This window comes from Pezoporus wallicus, unplaced genomic scaffold, assembly GCF_028554395.1.
Source record: "Pezoporus wallicus isolate ANWC-B61680 ecotype Strahan unplaced genomic scaffold, APGP_CSIRO_Pwel_v1 contig_5485, whole genome shotgun sequence".
Classification (NCBI taxonomy): domain Eukaryota; kingdom Metazoa; phylum Chordata; class Aves; order Psittaciformes; family Psittacidae; genus Pezoporus; species Pezoporus wallicus.
In genome coordinates, this window is record NW_026641550.1 from 5089343 (window position 1) to 5106191 (window position 16849).

General features: G+C 45.3%; 2 protein-coding genes across 7 annotated transcripts in view; both read left to right on the forward strand.

Moving 5' to 3' along the window:
• KIF13A (kinesin family member 13A) overlaps window positions 1-4802 on the forward strand; it is a 108037-nt gene extending 103235 nt beyond the window's left edge. For all 5 annotated transcript variants that reach the window (XM_057424340.1, XM_057424341.1, XM_057424343.1 and 2 more), the window contains 2 exons: window positions 570-1668; window positions 3812-4802. In XM_057424340.1, the coding sequence (XP_057280323.1) occupies window positions 570-1668; window positions 3812-4092 (1380 nt within the window). In that variant the 3' untranslated portion in view covers window positions 4093-4802. The remainder of the gene's footprint in view (window positions 1-569; window positions 1669-3811) is intronic.
• A 2875-nt stretch (window positions 4803-7677) lies between these two features.
• On the forward strand, window positions 7678-16701 carry SIRT5 (sirtuin 5). Of its 2 annotated transcripts, none has more exons than XM_057424387.1 (9): window positions 7678-7785; window positions 8387-8525; window positions 10767-10900; window positions 12349-12574; window positions 13089-13176; window positions 14100-14153; window positions 15026-15149; window positions 15936-16051; window positions 16592-16701. In XM_057424387.1, exons 2-9 carry the CDS (start codon window positions 8405-8407, stop codon window positions 16665-16667), a joined length of 939 nt encoding a protein of 312 aa, XP_057280370.1. In that variant the 5' UTR covers window positions 7678-7785; window positions 8387-8404; the 3' UTR covers window positions 16668-16701. The 2 variants fall into 2 exon arrangements, with proteins under 2 accessions (XP_057280370.1, XP_057280371.1); XM_057424388.1 differs by lacking the exon at window positions 16592-16701 and adding an exon at window positions 14238-14275 and having other exon boundaries at window positions 15936-16057.
• The last annotated feature ends 148 nt before the right edge of the window (window positions 16702-16849 follow it).

Genomic DNA, 16849 nt, shown 5'->3' on the forward strand with positions numbered 1-16849 from the left:
ATATGAATGGCTGTTACACCATTGTTCAGCTATAATAGCTGGGGGGTAAGCAAAATTATTTAGTCTCTCTGTCTCAGATAATAGAAAATCCCGTTGTGCAGGATAGTTTTTAATAATCAGGATTGCAGGGGAGACCCTGTAAGGGCTCTTCCCTTCATATTCATGCTTGTTAGGTGGTCAGTTAGCTCCATAGAATATCTCCAGTAGGCTGAATTAGTCTGAATCTTGAGGGAGGGAAATTTATAATGTGTGGCTTTAAAAAACTTTGCATGATGAAAATACATAACATGCACTTTTTCATGCTGTGAGCTTTCCTTATGCCAAAACTTACTGCTCTGTATTTTCTGAACTGTTTAGAATTTATCTTTATTTTCTAACAAACTATAGTGTAGACAGGGTGTGTTCCCAGCAGCTCTTCGAGAGCTGCCTTCCATTCTTCAACTAAAGAATATTAAAGGAATATAATGCTGCCTGTTCAGAAAGGAAAAGAAATCAAGGAAGGTTAGTTTATTTTGGAAACTTTACTGTCCTACGTTCCTAATCCCGTGAAACTCTCTCTTCTCTTGCAGGACTCTGAGGAGGAGGACAGTGAGTTGGAGGCCATAAATAAGAAGCTGATAAGTCCACAAAGTTTTCAAAATTTCCGGCCTTATGTCCCGGAGGAATTTGCTGACTTCAGTGTTTACAATGCTAGCCTGGAGAACAGGGAATGGTTTTCTTCTAAATCAGACTTCATGAGTTCACGAGTTCTTGAGAAAGAGGTATCCCGCAGCCCCACCACTAGCAGTATTACTAGTGGCTACTTTTCCCACAGTGCCTCTAATGCTACTCTGTCTGACATGCTTGTTCCCTGTAGTGATAGTACAGACCAGCTAGCCAGTCACATGAAGGAGCTGGACTCTAATGATCCCTCAGGATCATTTCTTGCACATGAGTTAAGATCTTCCTCGAACAAGGAATGTCGAGAGTCAGAAAAGGAGCTAGTGAGAGAAAAGTTACCTGTGTCACCACTGAAAGAAAACAGTGCCTTAATGGAACAAGTACCACTGTCCCTCAATGCCACTGACAGAGACTCTCAGCAGTTCCCCAGAGCTGGCTCATTCTCAGCGTTAAGTTCCTCAGATAGCAAAAATACTTGTACAATTGAGTTTTCAGCGCGTGAAGCAACAGTTGAGCACGTGATGGACGTTCTGGAAGATCACTCCTTTACGGAGTTCATGGGCGTCGAAGATGGGAAGGACTTTGACCATTTGACAGCCCTACAGTCGGGTTCCCTTGTGTCTTCTAATGGTGTGAGCTGTTCAGACCTACCCCGAGGCACTGGCGAGGAGCAGAGCATGGGCCAGCTGAGCTCCATGGCAGGAGCAGCCAGCAGCCGGCACGCAGCTGTGGTGGAGAGCCCTCTTTGTTCTGTACTGGTGAAAGAGACTTCAGAGCATGAGACTGACCCTGGTGCTTCTGTAGACGATTTTATTGGGAAGGACCACATGGATGGTTCTGATGGTGAAGAAGGTGCTTCTGCAGATCAAGCCCATGCCTTGCCTAGCTGGGTGGCTGTGGGTGAACAAGTCTGTGTTGGAAGTAATAAGATGGGCACAGTGAGATATGTTGGAACGGTGGATTTTTCAGCTGGAATCTGGGTTGGAGTTGAACTAAATGTTCAGCTGGGTAAGACTAAATATGTTCTGGATTATCAATGCAATCTGTTTTTAATGTACTGCCATCATATGCTGTTCAGCCCTGGAAAGTACCTCCATTTCCATATAAGCTTGGTATCTGATACACCCCATTCTAGACTTTCTTTTTAGAGGGGTGCTTGGCTTAATTTTTAACTATCTTAAAGCCCTCTTGCTCTCATGTTATGCAGAATAATGCTTTTGCATGTTGTGGGAGTTCCCATTGGTACCCAGCTATTTTTATAGATCAGAAAAACATGCAAAGCCTAAAACTGGCAGATCTGTTTTTCAAATCAACATGCATGTCCACGGGCAGTACTAACAATGGCCATTGCTTGTCAAACAGGTTTGTTCTTTGTGGCTTTCAGAGATTTGTGGGTTTTATTCCCCCCACTGGAGAAAGTTTTCAGTTACAGAGCACAGGTTTACTTTAACTCCAGGTCAGTGGGGTCAGAAAAAGTGAGTGCTCTGCAAGTGTTTAGAAACTCCCACAGAAATGCTTCAGATATTTGAAAAAGATGTTATGTTTTTAGTAGTTTAATAGATACTAACACTGATACTAGAAGTTTCTCTGGCAGTGAAGTTTTAGGCCTTCCAAGGAATTGGCTTTGATGATAGTTTATTTTGTAAAATGAACAAACATTTGATTTTTTTTTTTTAAACTTTGTTAGTTAGCAAAGCAGTATTTGGGGAAATCATCTTTTTGGTCACATTCAAGGCCTCCTTTCCAGGTTTTGTTCTCCCTAGTGTATGGTATGCATCTGGCTTCATTGCTCAGCATTAATAGTCTTGACTGTGTGACAGATGCCAGCATGGCTTCACTAAGGGGAAATCCTGCCTGACCAATTTGGTGGCCTTCTGTGATGGGGCTACAGAACTGATGGACAGGGGTAGAGCAGTTGATGTCATCTGCCTGGACTTGTGTAAAGCGTTTGACACTGTCCCACACAACATCCTTGTCTCTAAACTGGAGAGACATCAATTTGATGGATGGACCATGCGGTGGATAAAGAACTGGCTGGATGGCCACACACAGAGAGTTGTGGTCAATGGCTCAGTGTCCGGCTGGAGACCAGTAATGAGTGGTGTCCCTCAGGGATCGGTGTTGGGACCGGTCTTGTTCAACATCTTTGTCGCTGACATGGACAGTGGGATTGAGTGCGCCCGCAGCAAGTTTGCCGATGACACCAAGCTGTGTGGTTCTGTTGATACCCTGGAGGGAAGGAATGCCATCCAGAGGGACCTCGACACGCTTGTGAGGTGGGCTGATGCCCATGCCAAGTGCAAGGTCCTACACCTGGGTTGGAGCAATCCCAGGCACAGCTACAGGTTGGGCAAAGATGAGATTCAGAGCAGCCCTGAGGAGAAGGACTTGGGGGTGTGGGTTGATGAGAAACTTAACATAAGCCGGCTTCAGTGTGCGCTCACAGCCCAGAAAGCCAACCGTATCCTGGGCTGCATCAAAAGGAGCGTGACCAGCAGGTCAAAGGAGGTGATCCTGCCCCTCTACTCTGCTCTTGTGAGACCTCACCTGGAGTATTCTGTACAGTTCTGGTGTCCTCAACATAAAAAGGACATGGAACTGTTGGAACGAGTCCAGAGGAGGCCACGAGGATGATCAGGGGACTGGAGCACCTCCCCTATAAAGACAGGGTGAGAAAGTTGGGGCTGTTCAGCCTGGAGAAGAGAAGGCTGCGTGGAGATCTCATAGCAGCCTTCCAGTATCTGAAAGGGGCCTATAGGGATGCTGGGGAGGAACTCTTCATTAGAGACTGTAGCGATAGGACAAGGGGTAATGGGTTAAAACTTAAACAGGGAAAGTTTAGTTTGGATATAAGGAGGAAGTTATTTACTGTAAGGGTGGTGAGGCACTGGAATGGGTTGCCCAAGGAAGTTGTGAATGCTCCATCCCTGGCAGTGTTCAAGGCCAGGTTGCACAGCGCCTTGGGTGAGATGGTTTAGTGTGAGGTGTCCCTGCCCATGTCAGGGGGGTTGGGACTAGATGATCTTAAGGTCGTTTCCAACCCTAACTATTCTGTGATTCTATAACCAAGGGTCTTTGCACTTCGAGGCTGCAATTGTACATGCTAAACCAAGCGCCAACAACTAATTCCATGCATTTGTTTTCATTGAAGGGAAGCATGATGGAATTGTAAAAGGCAGAGAGTACTTTCACTGCAAACCACGACACGGTGTCTTTGTTCGTCCTGGGCGCCTCAGCAAAGCACCAGCTTCCGTAAGGAAATGGAGTAGCACTTCACGGTCTCAGGCACCTTCCACTTCAGATAAACAGAGAAGTTCTGCTCTTCAAGGCTCATCACCTAAAACAGGAGGAGAGATCCTCTGCCATTCGGGAGATGCAGCAGCTTCTGCTTTTTCTAGGAAACAGGAGAACAGGAAATCTTGGATTAACTAAACTGCAGTATTTTTGCACTTACTACACGCATCACTGTGTAGAAAACTTTATGGATTTTTGAAGCTATTGTACATTTTAATCTGTCCATATGGAATGTGTATTCTCTAGAGTCCTTGACTTAATTCTCTAATTTTTTTATAAATAATATATATATTATATATATATATGATTGTGTATCTATAGTTTGTCTGCCAGTGGGCAGATATGGCTGCACACTAAAATACAGTTAAAGCTGACCTGTAGATAACTGAGGTACTGGACTGTTTGATACACAACAACTTGGAAGATATATTTTAAACAACAAAAAATATTTTATTGTGGAAAAAGCAGGATGTAAATCCATATTTGGGTGGGGGGGAAGCTATGGTTTGCTGTTCTTAATTACCAAAGAACTTGTTTTAGACTGACACATTTACTGTTTCTATCTTTCTATTGTAAATGTTTTAACTGGTAACATGGTGCCATGCTTCTTTTAGTCACCGGGCACCGTGCAGCCTTACGTTCCGTGTTTAAGCACACTGAAATGTCCAACTGCTTCGTATTTTTTGTCTTCCTAGAGGCCTGCCACTGTGCTGACTTGGCGTTGGATTGAAATGACTAACAATGCCTGAGGCTACATGTCTGGCATTTCATATGTTCACATAAGCCAGCTGGGCAGTTTGACTGCAGGAACAGTATTACTGCAAGGGTGTGAGAGGACAACATTTGGGCTTTTTGGGGGAGGAGGGGGTTGGTTTATTGGGGGGGGGGGAATGGGGAAACAAAGAAGCAGTAAATGGATCATGACTGCAAACTTTGCACTTGTTACTTGCTGGTTATTATCAAGCTGAAATAGAACCTGCTAAAGTAATTTTAATCTGTAAAGTTTATTTTAATGTTGGGAATGATGGAGGGATTTATGTCTGGTGCTCATGAATTCCTAAAAAGGTTGTTCCACATGTAGATACTGTAGATGCCTGTACAAGCGTTGTGGCTATTTGTAAAGTAACACGGTAAAAAAGGAGTGAAGTGAATGGCCTGCTGTATCTGTTCTTTGTTTCTTAGCAAGTGAATGATTGAGATACCTGGGACCTTACTGAAAAGCTGCTGTTCTTTCTTTGATTGTTGTGTACAGTAAGCGGACTCTTGTATTTTACTATTTACTGTAAAGAACTGTAATTTATATACTGCCATACTGTATTTAATTGGTACAGACCTACTGTGTGTTAGAATACAGACTGTTTACTTGGGATTTAAAAAAAAAATGCCTTGCCTGTGTTTGGTACAGTGAGGTCTCGTGGTCAAATAGCACACTGGTTCTAGCTGGAGGTGCTAAGATGTAAAGTCATTTGTAAAAGTGCTGGAGAATGATATGACTGGAGTAGAAGACTGGGTGCTGGTTATTCATCTGTTTCCACACTGACCAGTTTGTGCAGCCTAAGAGGAGAATAGCAGCCCCTGTAGATACAGGTCACCTGCTGTTTTCCCTGTCCTTCATAGGAGGAGGAGCAGAGTTGGGGAGCTTCTGCCAGAGAATGACATTATGTGGGTCAAGGGGACACGGGACAAGCTCCTGGGAGGTGGATTGGACAGCCTTGTGGCTAAATATGTCAATGCCTCTGCTGAGTAGAAAGCAGTTGGCAGCTAGGAGGGTAATGTGCTGGGGGAGGAGTGAAAGGAGAGGGGGAGATAGTGTGCTTGCCCTTGACATAGCTTTTGGCTCTTCTGAGCCTTACATGATTCTTACATGTTAATTGATTTTGGTGATATGACTGTCTCTGCAGAACATTTAATACTTCTGGTGTCCACCTAGAGTTGCATTAACGATACCTCTGCTGGAGGAAATTGCTGTAATAGAAAAGACTTGTGCAGAAGTATTTTATCAAGCACAGATGATCATAGAACACTACCAGGTGTCTACACCCAACACCGCTGCTTGAAATCAATTTTAGATGTCACTCTAATCTTTTTATAAAGCTTTTCAGAAAACGCGCATTTTTCACACATTTGCATAAACATATTTGTCCAAGACCACTACAAACATCTTTGAGAGTTGATGTGGCCATTTTCCGATGGCAAAGATTCAGTGTTCACACCAGGTTAGCATCAGCTGAGCTGACGGTTTCAGACCTTTCTGAATACAGAATGAGTGATGGATTGCTTTGGAAACACTGGGATGATTATACTGCTTGGGGTATACAATCTACACATGCCAAGGAAACCAAAGCAAGCCTCCTTTCATGCTGTACCCATTTTGCGTAACTTGTGCTATCATGACTTATTATTAAAAGACCTGTACTTTTGCAAACATTGCATATTAACATGCTCTGCCCTTAGTTAATTTAAAGTTAGAAGGGGGATATCTAACAAATGCAATGGGGTAATGTGAAAATGCAAGCATTTTAGTTGATATGCTCCTCAAAGCTGTGTGAACAGAAGCACTAATGTTAGTAATGTTAGACTAGTAGTTTGCTGTCTTGAACTTTGTAATTAGTGGAAGAAAACTGTGGTGATAATCCAACTGCAAATTGATTTTCATTGTTGGTTTGTTGGGTTTGGGGTTGGTTTATTTTACTATTAATCAGCATCTGAAGTACACTGTCTAAGATGCAGGGTGTACAATCCATACTAAGACTTCAGTCTCAGAAAACAAGCCAACCCCAGTTACAACACTGCATAACATAGAGCAGAGCCCATCCCTCCTCCATCTGACCTGCCAGAACAAACCTGCCTCCTCAGTGTTGCCTGATTGCTATCATGATAGTTATAATGGTAAGATCATGCTGGCCTTCCTCTTGGTTTTCTGAATTTAAGTGTTTTTTCAAGCATACATGCATTGTGTGGCTTCAGCCAGAGCTCTGGGAGAGCAGCTGGTACAGCCCAGTGAGCATGAGCACAGGGTTTAATTGGTACTGCTCCATCTTGAATGTTCCCTGGCAACTGTCTTCCTTCATGTTTGCAACTGGAGGTGGAATATTGCATCCTGCTATGACATAAGCAGTAAGAAGCAGCAGTGTAATGAAAGAAGCGCAGGATGCAGGCCCTGGGAGCAGCCTCTGGGTATCCTTCTCTGTCTGTGGGTAACCGTACAGAGAGGCCAGGTCAGCGGCAGGGGCTAGGTGGGACTGCAGTACATGCTTTTCAGCCCTCCCCATGTCAGGATATGCATTTTAGGGACCTCTTCATCTGTTTAGCAGGTAGTTTAAGGCATTCAAAGGGACAAAAATGTGTAAAATCTCAGATTGACTGAAAAGGACGAGAGCCATTTAAAGTTGTTGGGGAAGGGTGAAGAGAAGGCTGGATAAAAGTGGTTGGTGTCTTGTTTCTGCAGAAAAACAAGCTAAAACCATACTTCCTCATAAACACTGTGGAGACTCTAAGCTATCCAAGCTCTGGTAGCATAGCAGCATAGGGAAGTTTGGTCAGTGAATGTGTGAACTGCACATCCAGGTTATTAAGCATAACTTAATCTACGTGAGACGTCGGAGTAGGGAAACGTTGTGAGAAGGCCGCGCTGCCTCGGGAGTTGATGCCGGACTCCATCCTTCCCCATCGGCCCCACACGCTTGTGGCCGGGCGGGAGCTCTGTCAGCTGTTCCACAGCGAAAGGGCGAGGGCGGAGCTGAGCGCGGGCCGGCCCCGCCGCAAACCTGGGGCGGGACGCGCGGCGCCGCACGGCTCGGCCGCACAGCCGCGGCGGGTCACCGCGCTGAGGTAAGGGCTTCCGGCGCGGCGAGAATCTGCGGCCCAGGGCCTCCGCCCCGAGGGGGAGGCGGCGGCGGCGGCGGCGGCGGTGGTGGTGGCGGCCACCGCCGCCTCCTTCCCGACGCGACTCCGTCCCCCGGGGCGGTTCGCCTTCGCCCTGTTGCAGGCGGGCATCAGCATGTACGCATGCTGCCCGCTGGGGCTGCTGCCGCTGCTCCGTCCCCGGGTGAAGCCTGCGTAGCAAAGCGCCTGTCGGGGTTGGTTTTGTATTCTTAAAACGCGGTTGACGGTCGGATCGTGGGAGCTGCTTTGGCGTGAGACGGCAAAATCGGCAAGTTAAATGTTGTAGAAAACCCGCGGCGGTGTGTTTTGGGGCTTTAGCGAATTTGTTCTTTGAGCAGAATGAACATCTTGGGTTCTTAACTGGAAGCAAAAGATCATCCCATTGTCAGGATCGCTTATGTGAGATGTCTGGGTTTTGCAGGGCAAGGAAGGGAAGGTGCAGGAGAAAACTGTGATGAATAATCTTTGTACCTGTTTTTTACGGAGAAACCCTTGCAGAAATACCCTCCCTCAGTGGGCCGCTTGTGTTCCCCTTATTTCTCCTCAGGTGAAGTACTTAAGAGGGATGCTGATGAGTCTCTTTCAATTTACCGCTAGAAGGCTGGCTTCCCAAGTGTATTGTGGACTTAAGGCTTCTTCTTCAAAGAAACCTAAGTTTTGCATGGAAATGGCTCGTCCTAGTTCAAGTAAGACATTAATGTGTTTCCTTGCTTACCCTGGACAGGTTTTAAGCTAAATTTTAAATTCTATAAGGTTTTGTGTAATACGTGTAATCTATAGCTTAGTTCAGAATGCTTAGAACAGCTTGAACTTCGTTTCCTCTCCTATCTCCCCCCTCCCTGGCTGCTAAAATTCATCTTTTATGTCTGTATTCTGTATAGTTCCCCAAATCCTTGCATAGTTGAGTCAGTGTGATTTCCTGGCAACATGGTTTTAGTGTTTAATTTATGCACACAAACATATGCTGGTTAATTGCAGTTCCTTTTCATAATCCTAGCGGGTAATAAAAATCATTCCTTGTTTCTTTGCACAAGAATTATGGAGGCCCTCAATCATTTGTAGCTACTCAGGAGCAGGGTATTGGGCAACCCTAATAGCCTTGTTCAGTCTGGTAGTAGTAAATATCTTCTTTTTATTTTCTTTCCGGGGGAGGGTTGTGTTTGTTTTTTAAAGTGAGGATGTGCCTTAACTTGAAACTGTGCACAGAACTTCACAGTTATCGTGGTAACCCCCCTAACAAAATAAAAACCTCTAAAGAACACAGAGTAAATCATGAAGATTAGGGTTCTGATCAGCAGTTCAAAGTTCAGCTGAAGGCCTGTCATTAGTGGTGTACTGTAGGAGTCTTGCAAATATTATTTAACACCTTCATTAGCGATCTGGATGATGGGGCAGTGTACCCTCAGCAAGTTTGGGGATGGTACCAAACTAGAAGGAGTGGCTGATACACCAGAGAGTCATGCTGTTATCCAGGGGGACATCAACAGCCTGGCAACATGGGCTAACATAAGCCTCATGAAGGTCGGCAAGTGGAAATGCCAAGTCCTGCATTGAAACAATCTTAAGCACCAGGACAGTTTGGTGTTGATCAGTGGGAAAGCAGCTTGGTGGAAGAGGCTCTGAAGGGTCCTGATGGGCACCAAATTGACTGTGAGCCAGCGATAAGCCCTTGGGGCAGCAAAGGCCAGTGGGTGTCTTGGGATGTACTCAGCAGAGCATCTCCATCTGGCTGTGGGAGGTGATCCTTGCCTTCTGCTCAGCATGGTCAGACACACCTGGAAGGCTAGATCCAATGCTGGGCGCCCCAGTGTGACAAAGATGTGGGCAAACTGGAGAGAGTCCATCGAAGGGCTTTGAAGATGATTAATGGCTTCGAGCAGCTGAAATGTGAGGAGAGGCTGTGGGGAGCCAGGGCTGCTCAGGCTTTAGGACACCAGGCTCAGGAGCATCTTACCAGTGCATAAAAACACGTGATGGGAGGGAGTGAAGACAAAGCTGGACTCTTCTCAAGTACTGCCCAGTGGCAGGACATGAGATGAGGGACACAAAGCACACAAGATTCCATCTGAACACAAGGAAACACTGCTTTTTGCTATGAGGGTGGTCAAACATGGGAATGGGTTGTGCAGAGAGGTTATAGTCTCCATCCTTGGGGGCACTCAAACCCCACCGGACTGGACATGGTCCTGCTATGCCTGACCCTGTTTGAGCAGGGTGTTGGACAGTCTCCAGAGGTCCCTTCTCACCTCAGCTTTTCTTTGATTCTAAAATATGTTGCTTTAAAATTAATATCTGAGGTAAGCTGGAAGAGATTTTTTTTTGTCTCTCTGTAACTAACCTGTTCTTTTTTAATGTTGTTTTGACCCATAGAAAAATGCAAAGGAAATTTCCCATCTTCTTTCCCAAGGGACTTTACCTTGCAGAGGCAAAGGGGGGAGAATGTGCATTCGAAAATAGAAAATGACCAAGATGCCTCAGCAGGAAAAGCTTTTTTCCAAATGCCTTTAATTTTGAAGGTGATACTTTGTAACTAAGTGTAGATTTTTTTCCATCTTGGGATCTTGCCTTACAATGAGGAAGCAAACAGTTCCTGGGTGACTGTGGCAACAGTTGTTATTAAGGTAGCACTAACTGCGTGGTTTTAGTTTAAGGCTCTGTCTTTCAAATATTGAGTGTATTCATAGTTTAATACCTGTTGCCCTCCCAGGCTTGCTCATACATGTTTTTGAGAATCTCCAGGAATTTCCCTTCGAATTCTTATATGGAAAAACTCAGAAACAAATTAGTATTCTATCCTTAAAGTACTGGGAGGTGTACTGGGTGGAACCCATCTCTAGATGTGTAAGTTTGCCAGTACTGTCTCTACGGCTTCTTAAATAAAAGTACAAGCATTTGAGCAGCTGTTTGTTTTTCCTCCCTGCACATAGATATGGCTGATTTTCGAGAGGTGTTTGCCAAAGCAAAGCACATAGTCATCATCACAGGAGCTGGCGTTAGTGCAGAGAGTGGGGTCCCGACCTTCAGAGGGGCTGGAGGTTTCTGGAGGAAGTGGCAAGCCCAGGTACGTACTGGTGGCACTGTCTGCGCAGCTCCGGTGGAATGCCTGTTGGGTGGGTGATAGTGAAGGGTCCGGAGAAGCTGGGCACCTTGGAGGGTGGAAGTACTCGCCAGAGCTGTCCCTTTACACCCCTGTCTGCAGCTGCAGCTGCTTCTCTGTCCTTATCAGTTATTTGGGAAAATCGGTGTTCTCTCTGGGTCTTTCTACCATCCTTGTTTCCTTGTTGCCTTGCAGCTTAGCTGTGTGATCATCTTTCAACACTCTCACTGTTTTCCTACCTTATTTCCTACTTCCTGTTTTAAACTTAAGAACGTTTTGCCGAAATAACAAAGGACAGAACCAATGATAGTGACTAGTTGTTTTTCATTGAATCTTGGTTTATTATACTCTTTAAAAATGTTTTAGGATGTTTTTTATTGTTTGGGGGCATTGTTCTTCGCAGTCTTTAACTCCCACAAGCTTTGTCTCTTGCTGGTGTGACCTTGCGGCGCCGGGAGGCACTGGGGTGGGAGAGGAGGCCAAAGCAGATGCTGTGGGGTGGAGGGGTGCAGTGGCGAGCACCTGCATGAGTTGCATAGGTGCCTCAGGAGTCTGATCCTGCATGCTGGTGCAGGTGTTTCATGTAACTGCCACACTGTCAATAAATGCTGCCTCAAATGTTGCTATCTTGTTGGCTTTCTTTACGTTTCTTAATGCAGCACTCATGAAAGATTTGATGAGGTTAAAAAGGGGTCAGAGATATGAGTTTTTCAAGATGGTTTGAATCTAAAGATGCATTTTTTTCTTTCAGTGACTATCAATTCAAATGAAGCATGCATGTGTATAAATGCCTGGTTCTTCTGCAGCAGAAATCTTGCATTCAGCATTTTTATATCAGCAGAATTGCATGTTGCAGCATTAGACTGAGATACTCCTTATTTTAAAAAGAAGATAAGGCAAAGTTAAAATTACTGTGAAAAGTACAGCTTGTCTTTTACATGTTGGTAAAATCTAAGACATTAGACTTTGGTTTTGACAATGGCTATAATTTGGCTTGTGTTACACTTAAGGCAGAAAAGAAGTTGCTAGCAAAGGAAATATATCCACGTAATGTTGAGTTTTATGGCTGCTGTGAAAAAGAGTTTTGAACCCTAAAAGTTGTGTGCATTGAAATATCTTTCTTTGTGCTGCACTACAGTCTAATTTGGTGGAGCAGCACAGGTGTACTGTGTAAAACCATGTACCACACTGTTGATACTGGTTATTTCCTCATTTGATAAGATAATTGGACTTGTCATCCCTATAAGGGCTATTGAAGTATATTTTCATCAACTGCATCTGATTATAAATAATTTGCTTCTGATAATCTTGTGCTGGGAGCAGTGTAAGTGGCAGGAATCTAGCTGGTTTCCTCTGGGGAGGGCATTTTCTTGCCCTTTCGCTGGTAGCATGACTTGTCGTGTCTTTTCCAGGAGCTGGCTACTCCAGAGGCTTTTGCACGAAACCCTTCTCGTGTGTGGGAGTTTTACCACTACCGCCGGGAGGTGATGTTGAGTAAACACCCGAACCCTGCACATATTGCCATTGCAGAGTGCGAAAAGCGACTGAGCAAGCAAGGACGGAGCGTTGTGGTCATTACTCAGAATATTGATGAACTACACAGAAAGGCAGGCACAAAGCACCTCTTAGAAATCCACGGTAAGAATCAGCTTACCTGTCTGCTTATGGGCCAGCAAACCCGGGGGAAGAAGAGAGAGCCGGATAAGTACTGGGAGAAAAGAAACTTGCCATTAAAATGGTAATAACTTGCACAAAGTTATTTACTGTAACACCATGTTCTCTTTTGGAAGTTGTTTTGGGTACTTCATATGCATTGGGCATAGTTTAATTTTGATTGAGTCATAGTTTTAAAGGGACTGTTGTTGCTCTTCTCTGTTTCCTTTCAGCTGAAGGGACTGTGTTGTGTCTCTTTGCTGGGTCTGGCCTGTGCTTAACAGTGGCACTGGTCACCTTGGGTTGCTGAACAAAAGCGTGTGTTTGCACTGTGTAAATCATCTCCTTCATAATGCTGACAGGTTTCAACACTTGGCTGTTGTTACCCAAGTTACGAGGTGTAGTCTTCAAAGTCAAATAAAGGCCATACAGGATAAACACAACCACTTGCTCACACAGCCATGTTTGATCCCTAATGTTTTCTCTTGGTGTGTTTCAGGTAGTTTATTTAAAACTCGATGCACCAACTGTGGAAACGTAGCTGCAGATTACAAGAGTCCAATATGCCCCGCGTTGGCTGGGAAAGGGTAATTAATACATCTGCTTGTAAAATGCATTTTCTACTTTGCTGTTCAGTAGGAAAGGAGCCAGTTTAGGAGCATACAGGAGTTTGGCTGCCCATCCTGTTTTACATCAGTAGTATTAAGACTTAAATTTTACACAGCTGTTTGGAACCATGTGCTGTTCAGTAACTTCAGTGAGAGCCCATGATGTTGTAAGTCCTGTGAAAGAATAACTGTTAGCACAATGCTAAGTATGTTTTAATTAGAAGAATTTCAGATGGTCTGAAACTCTTATTTTGGACATCAGCTAATTGTACTCTTTGAGAATGTGTATTTTCTGCCATCCTCTTCACCTCCCCAGGTTTTTTATTAAATCAGGTGATTATTCCTGAAATTGAACTGCCATCACTCGATACACGTATTGTCCTCTTCTTTGTCTAGCACCTAGCAGCTTTTGTCCTTCGGCTCCTCAGTAAGATTCTCATTATTACAGGCCTCAAAATAGAGATGTAATAAACAACTGGGAGGGAGGTGTCAGTTCCCAGGATTTCTGTAACTTCAAAAGTTGCAGAAAAATCTTTCAGTCGCCTTTTTCTAGCCATCCCCTTGCTTTCACCTCTAAAAAAAAAGAGGAGAGGCATATGGTCATAGATTTTTAGGTATTTTCCCTTCGTATTTCACCAGACCTTTAGGTAGTTACTTAAATGTTTGTTGTGCCTCTCTCAGAGTTTGACCAGCTTAGGACAGTTGCTTACCTCTGGGATAATCCTGGATAAACACCTGCTTCCCCTGTGTGTGGTATGGTAGGGTTGTGGTAGGTGTTGAAGTTGGCTGAAGTTGCAAAGATTTCTTGATTGGAGAGTGTGCTTTAGAGAATACTGAGTTTTTATTAATGTACAAAATGCACTATGTATGGCTGAATATGTATTGCGATTTTGTAACTTCAGGGCCCCAGATCCTGACACAGAGGATGCTGCGATTCCAGTTGAAGAGCTTCCTCAGTACGTGAGGACTAATTTGTGTTTTGCTGTTACCTCTTTATGCTTTGTTGTGCATCTCAGAGGCTTACGTTACTGTTCATGTAGTTTTGGAAGGACATGGAGACTTTCTCCAGGAGAAAAAGGTGTGACTGTTCTTCAGAGAACTGATCTAAAGTTAGGGGAGACAGCAGAGAGCAGGAGTGTGCACTGGAAGTTTACTGTCATGTGAAAGGCATGGCATGTTTGTGTACTTGAGCATCAAGCTGAAACATGCCTGAATTCATGGGGCTTGTAGTAAGTGGAGTCATAGTAGAATTGAAGTAAGACACTAAGTGCTACACAGTAAACATTTTGCTACTTTGTGGGTGCTGCCTGCCATTAGTCAATCTGGAGCACTGTGCTGTGGCACAGCCACAGCATAGTCCTTTGCAGGCTTCAAATGTGCCATGGTGCTCTTTTATAATGGCTACAGATGCAAGAGACCACCATGTTTTTCATCTGGTTCCTAAGGAAAGGAAGCTAACACAATACGTCTGTCAGTTCACTTTCTCCTTAAAAACCCATTGGCCAGTTTGTTAAAGTCGATGGAGGCTGAGGTCAGTAGCACATACTATGTTTCAAGTTTCATGCATTCCAGGCACTGGGCAGGGGGCTGACACCACTAAGTATTTGAGTTGCACAACTGTTCAGCAACATGTTCCACCTGGCCAGGCAGCACGTGTGTATTTCCAGCCATACGTGTGGCACAGCATCAGCCGTCCTCTGCCCAGCTCACAGTAGAGGAGGGTGTGGGGAGGGCTGTGAAAGAGAGAAGTGGAGGATGGAAGGCAGGTGAGATATGCCCAAATGAGAATGAAAACAACCATGTGCGACCTTCTTCCTTTTTCAAACAGGTGCGAGGAGGACGGCTGCAATGGACTCCTCCGTCCCCATGTTGTATGGTTTGGTGAAACCCTGGATCCCAACATTCTCACTGAGGTGGAAAAGGAGCTTGATATTTGTGACCTCTGCTTGGTAGTGAGTGACGCACTTGTTACCTGGCCTCTCAACCAACGGGGAAGCCACACTAAAGGGGTTGCACGACCTGGGTAAAGGGGTTGCATGCACATTTCCCTGAGGAAACTGAAAGCCCCTGAGGATTCTCTGTTGTCGTGAAACTTTAAAAGGCCATGAAGTCTGAAAACATACATACACTACTCGGAAATCAGCAGATTCAGCATGTGTGCATTGTGCTCAGCTGGCACCTGCCATCTGCATTCAGTACACACACAGGGGTTAGAGGTTCAAGTGTTAGAGGTTCAGTAATACTGTTTGGCTGCTGAATTTCTTGAACAGTGAAAATTATGATTATTTTGAGGCTCGGCTAAGAAAAAAGTGACAAAATGTGGTAAGAAGGTAGCCAGCTGTTATCATAGGCTGCCTTCTTTTGTGAGGTGGTTTACATGCTCACTGGTTCCAGCTCACTGACCCAAACGCTTACTTAGAATATTGTGTACCCTTCACAGACTAACCCCAACTAACAAGGAACATCTTGTTTTGTTTTCCTGAATACAAGGTCTTTCCAGTTATAATCTGCAAACAGGTTTCTTTGGGTTACATCAGAGAAACCACTCCCAATTCTGCTACATGTGCAGTGACACTAAGTAGATACTGATTTGGCTTCATTTTGGTAGGGATCTTCATGCTTTAGTGGTTTTGCACATCCAGTGTTCTGAGAAGGGTCCTTGCCTCGTGGGTTGGTTTGGTTTTGCCTGTTTAACTGCTGGCCTGCTACACTCGTTGTTTTTCACCCTGTGCCTGCAGGTCGGAACCTCCTCTGTGGTGTATCCTGCTGCAATGTTTGCCCCACAGGTATCTGCTAGAGGAGTGCCAGTTGCAGAGTTTAACATGGAAGCTACTCCTGCTACAGACAGATTCAGGTAAAGCTGTCCAGTTTTAAACTAGCAAACGTTAGTCGCCTGCATCTTCACTCTTTTGCTCTGAACTGCTAAAATGCTCGGCAAAATTTTAAACAAACATGATCTAGGTTTTTTCCCCTATGTTTAAGAAATACTGTTTTCTTCTAATAAGTAAGAAGAGGCAGTTGCTCTTTCTTGGTAGAATTAACACTGAAGGAAGTTCTTGCACTTCTTAACGGAGCAGTTGTGACTGCCCCATCCCAGGCAGTACTCAAGGCTAGCTTGGACCTGGCTTTGAGCAACCTGCTCTAGTGGAAGGTGGCGGGGCAGGGGTTTGGAACTGGATGAGCTTTAAGGTCCCTTCCCACCCAAACCAATCAATGAAGACACAACTGTATGTTTCTGAGTGTGAAGCAGAAGTTTGTCCCTGTGTCCTAGAAGTCCCCCTCCCTCAGCAGCGGGGCTAACTCGCTACCTGCCCGTCACACGCACCCGGGCTGCCAGAAGCAAGCACCGTGACGCCGGTCGTGCCTGCCCCTTCAACCGGCCGCTTCCTTACAGGTTCCACTTTTCGGGCCCCTGCGGGACCACTCTGCCGCCGGCGCTGGCTCGCCACGAGACGGAGATCATCTCTTGAGCGCCTCGGAGCGCCCGCCGGGGAAGCGCCAAGCCTGGCAGTCGCGGCTGGTACGGGTGGGAGGCGGCGGCGGCGGCGGCGGCGGGTGGCGCCGTCCTGCCCCTCCCCTGCTCCCCACCGCAATAAACGCAAGGCCGGGCCCGCCGCTGCCGGTCGTACCTCAGCGGGTCGTCTGTGTGTGC

Excerpts from the sequence above, each read along its gene's own strand:
- SIRT5 (XM_057424387.1), top strand. The coding sequence starts at position 8,405 with ATGCTGATGAGTCTCTTTCAATTTACCGCTAGAAGGCTGGCTTCCCAA. Across the intron at positions 8,526-10,766 it reads AATGGCTCGTCCTAGTTCAA|ATATGGCTGATTTTCGAGAG; the intron begins GTAAGACATTAA and ends CCCTGCACATAG. Across the intron at positions 10,901-12,348 it reads GGAGGAAGTGGCAAGCCCAG|GAGCTGGCTACTCCAGAGGC; the intron begins GTACGTACTGGT and ends TGTCTTTTCCAG.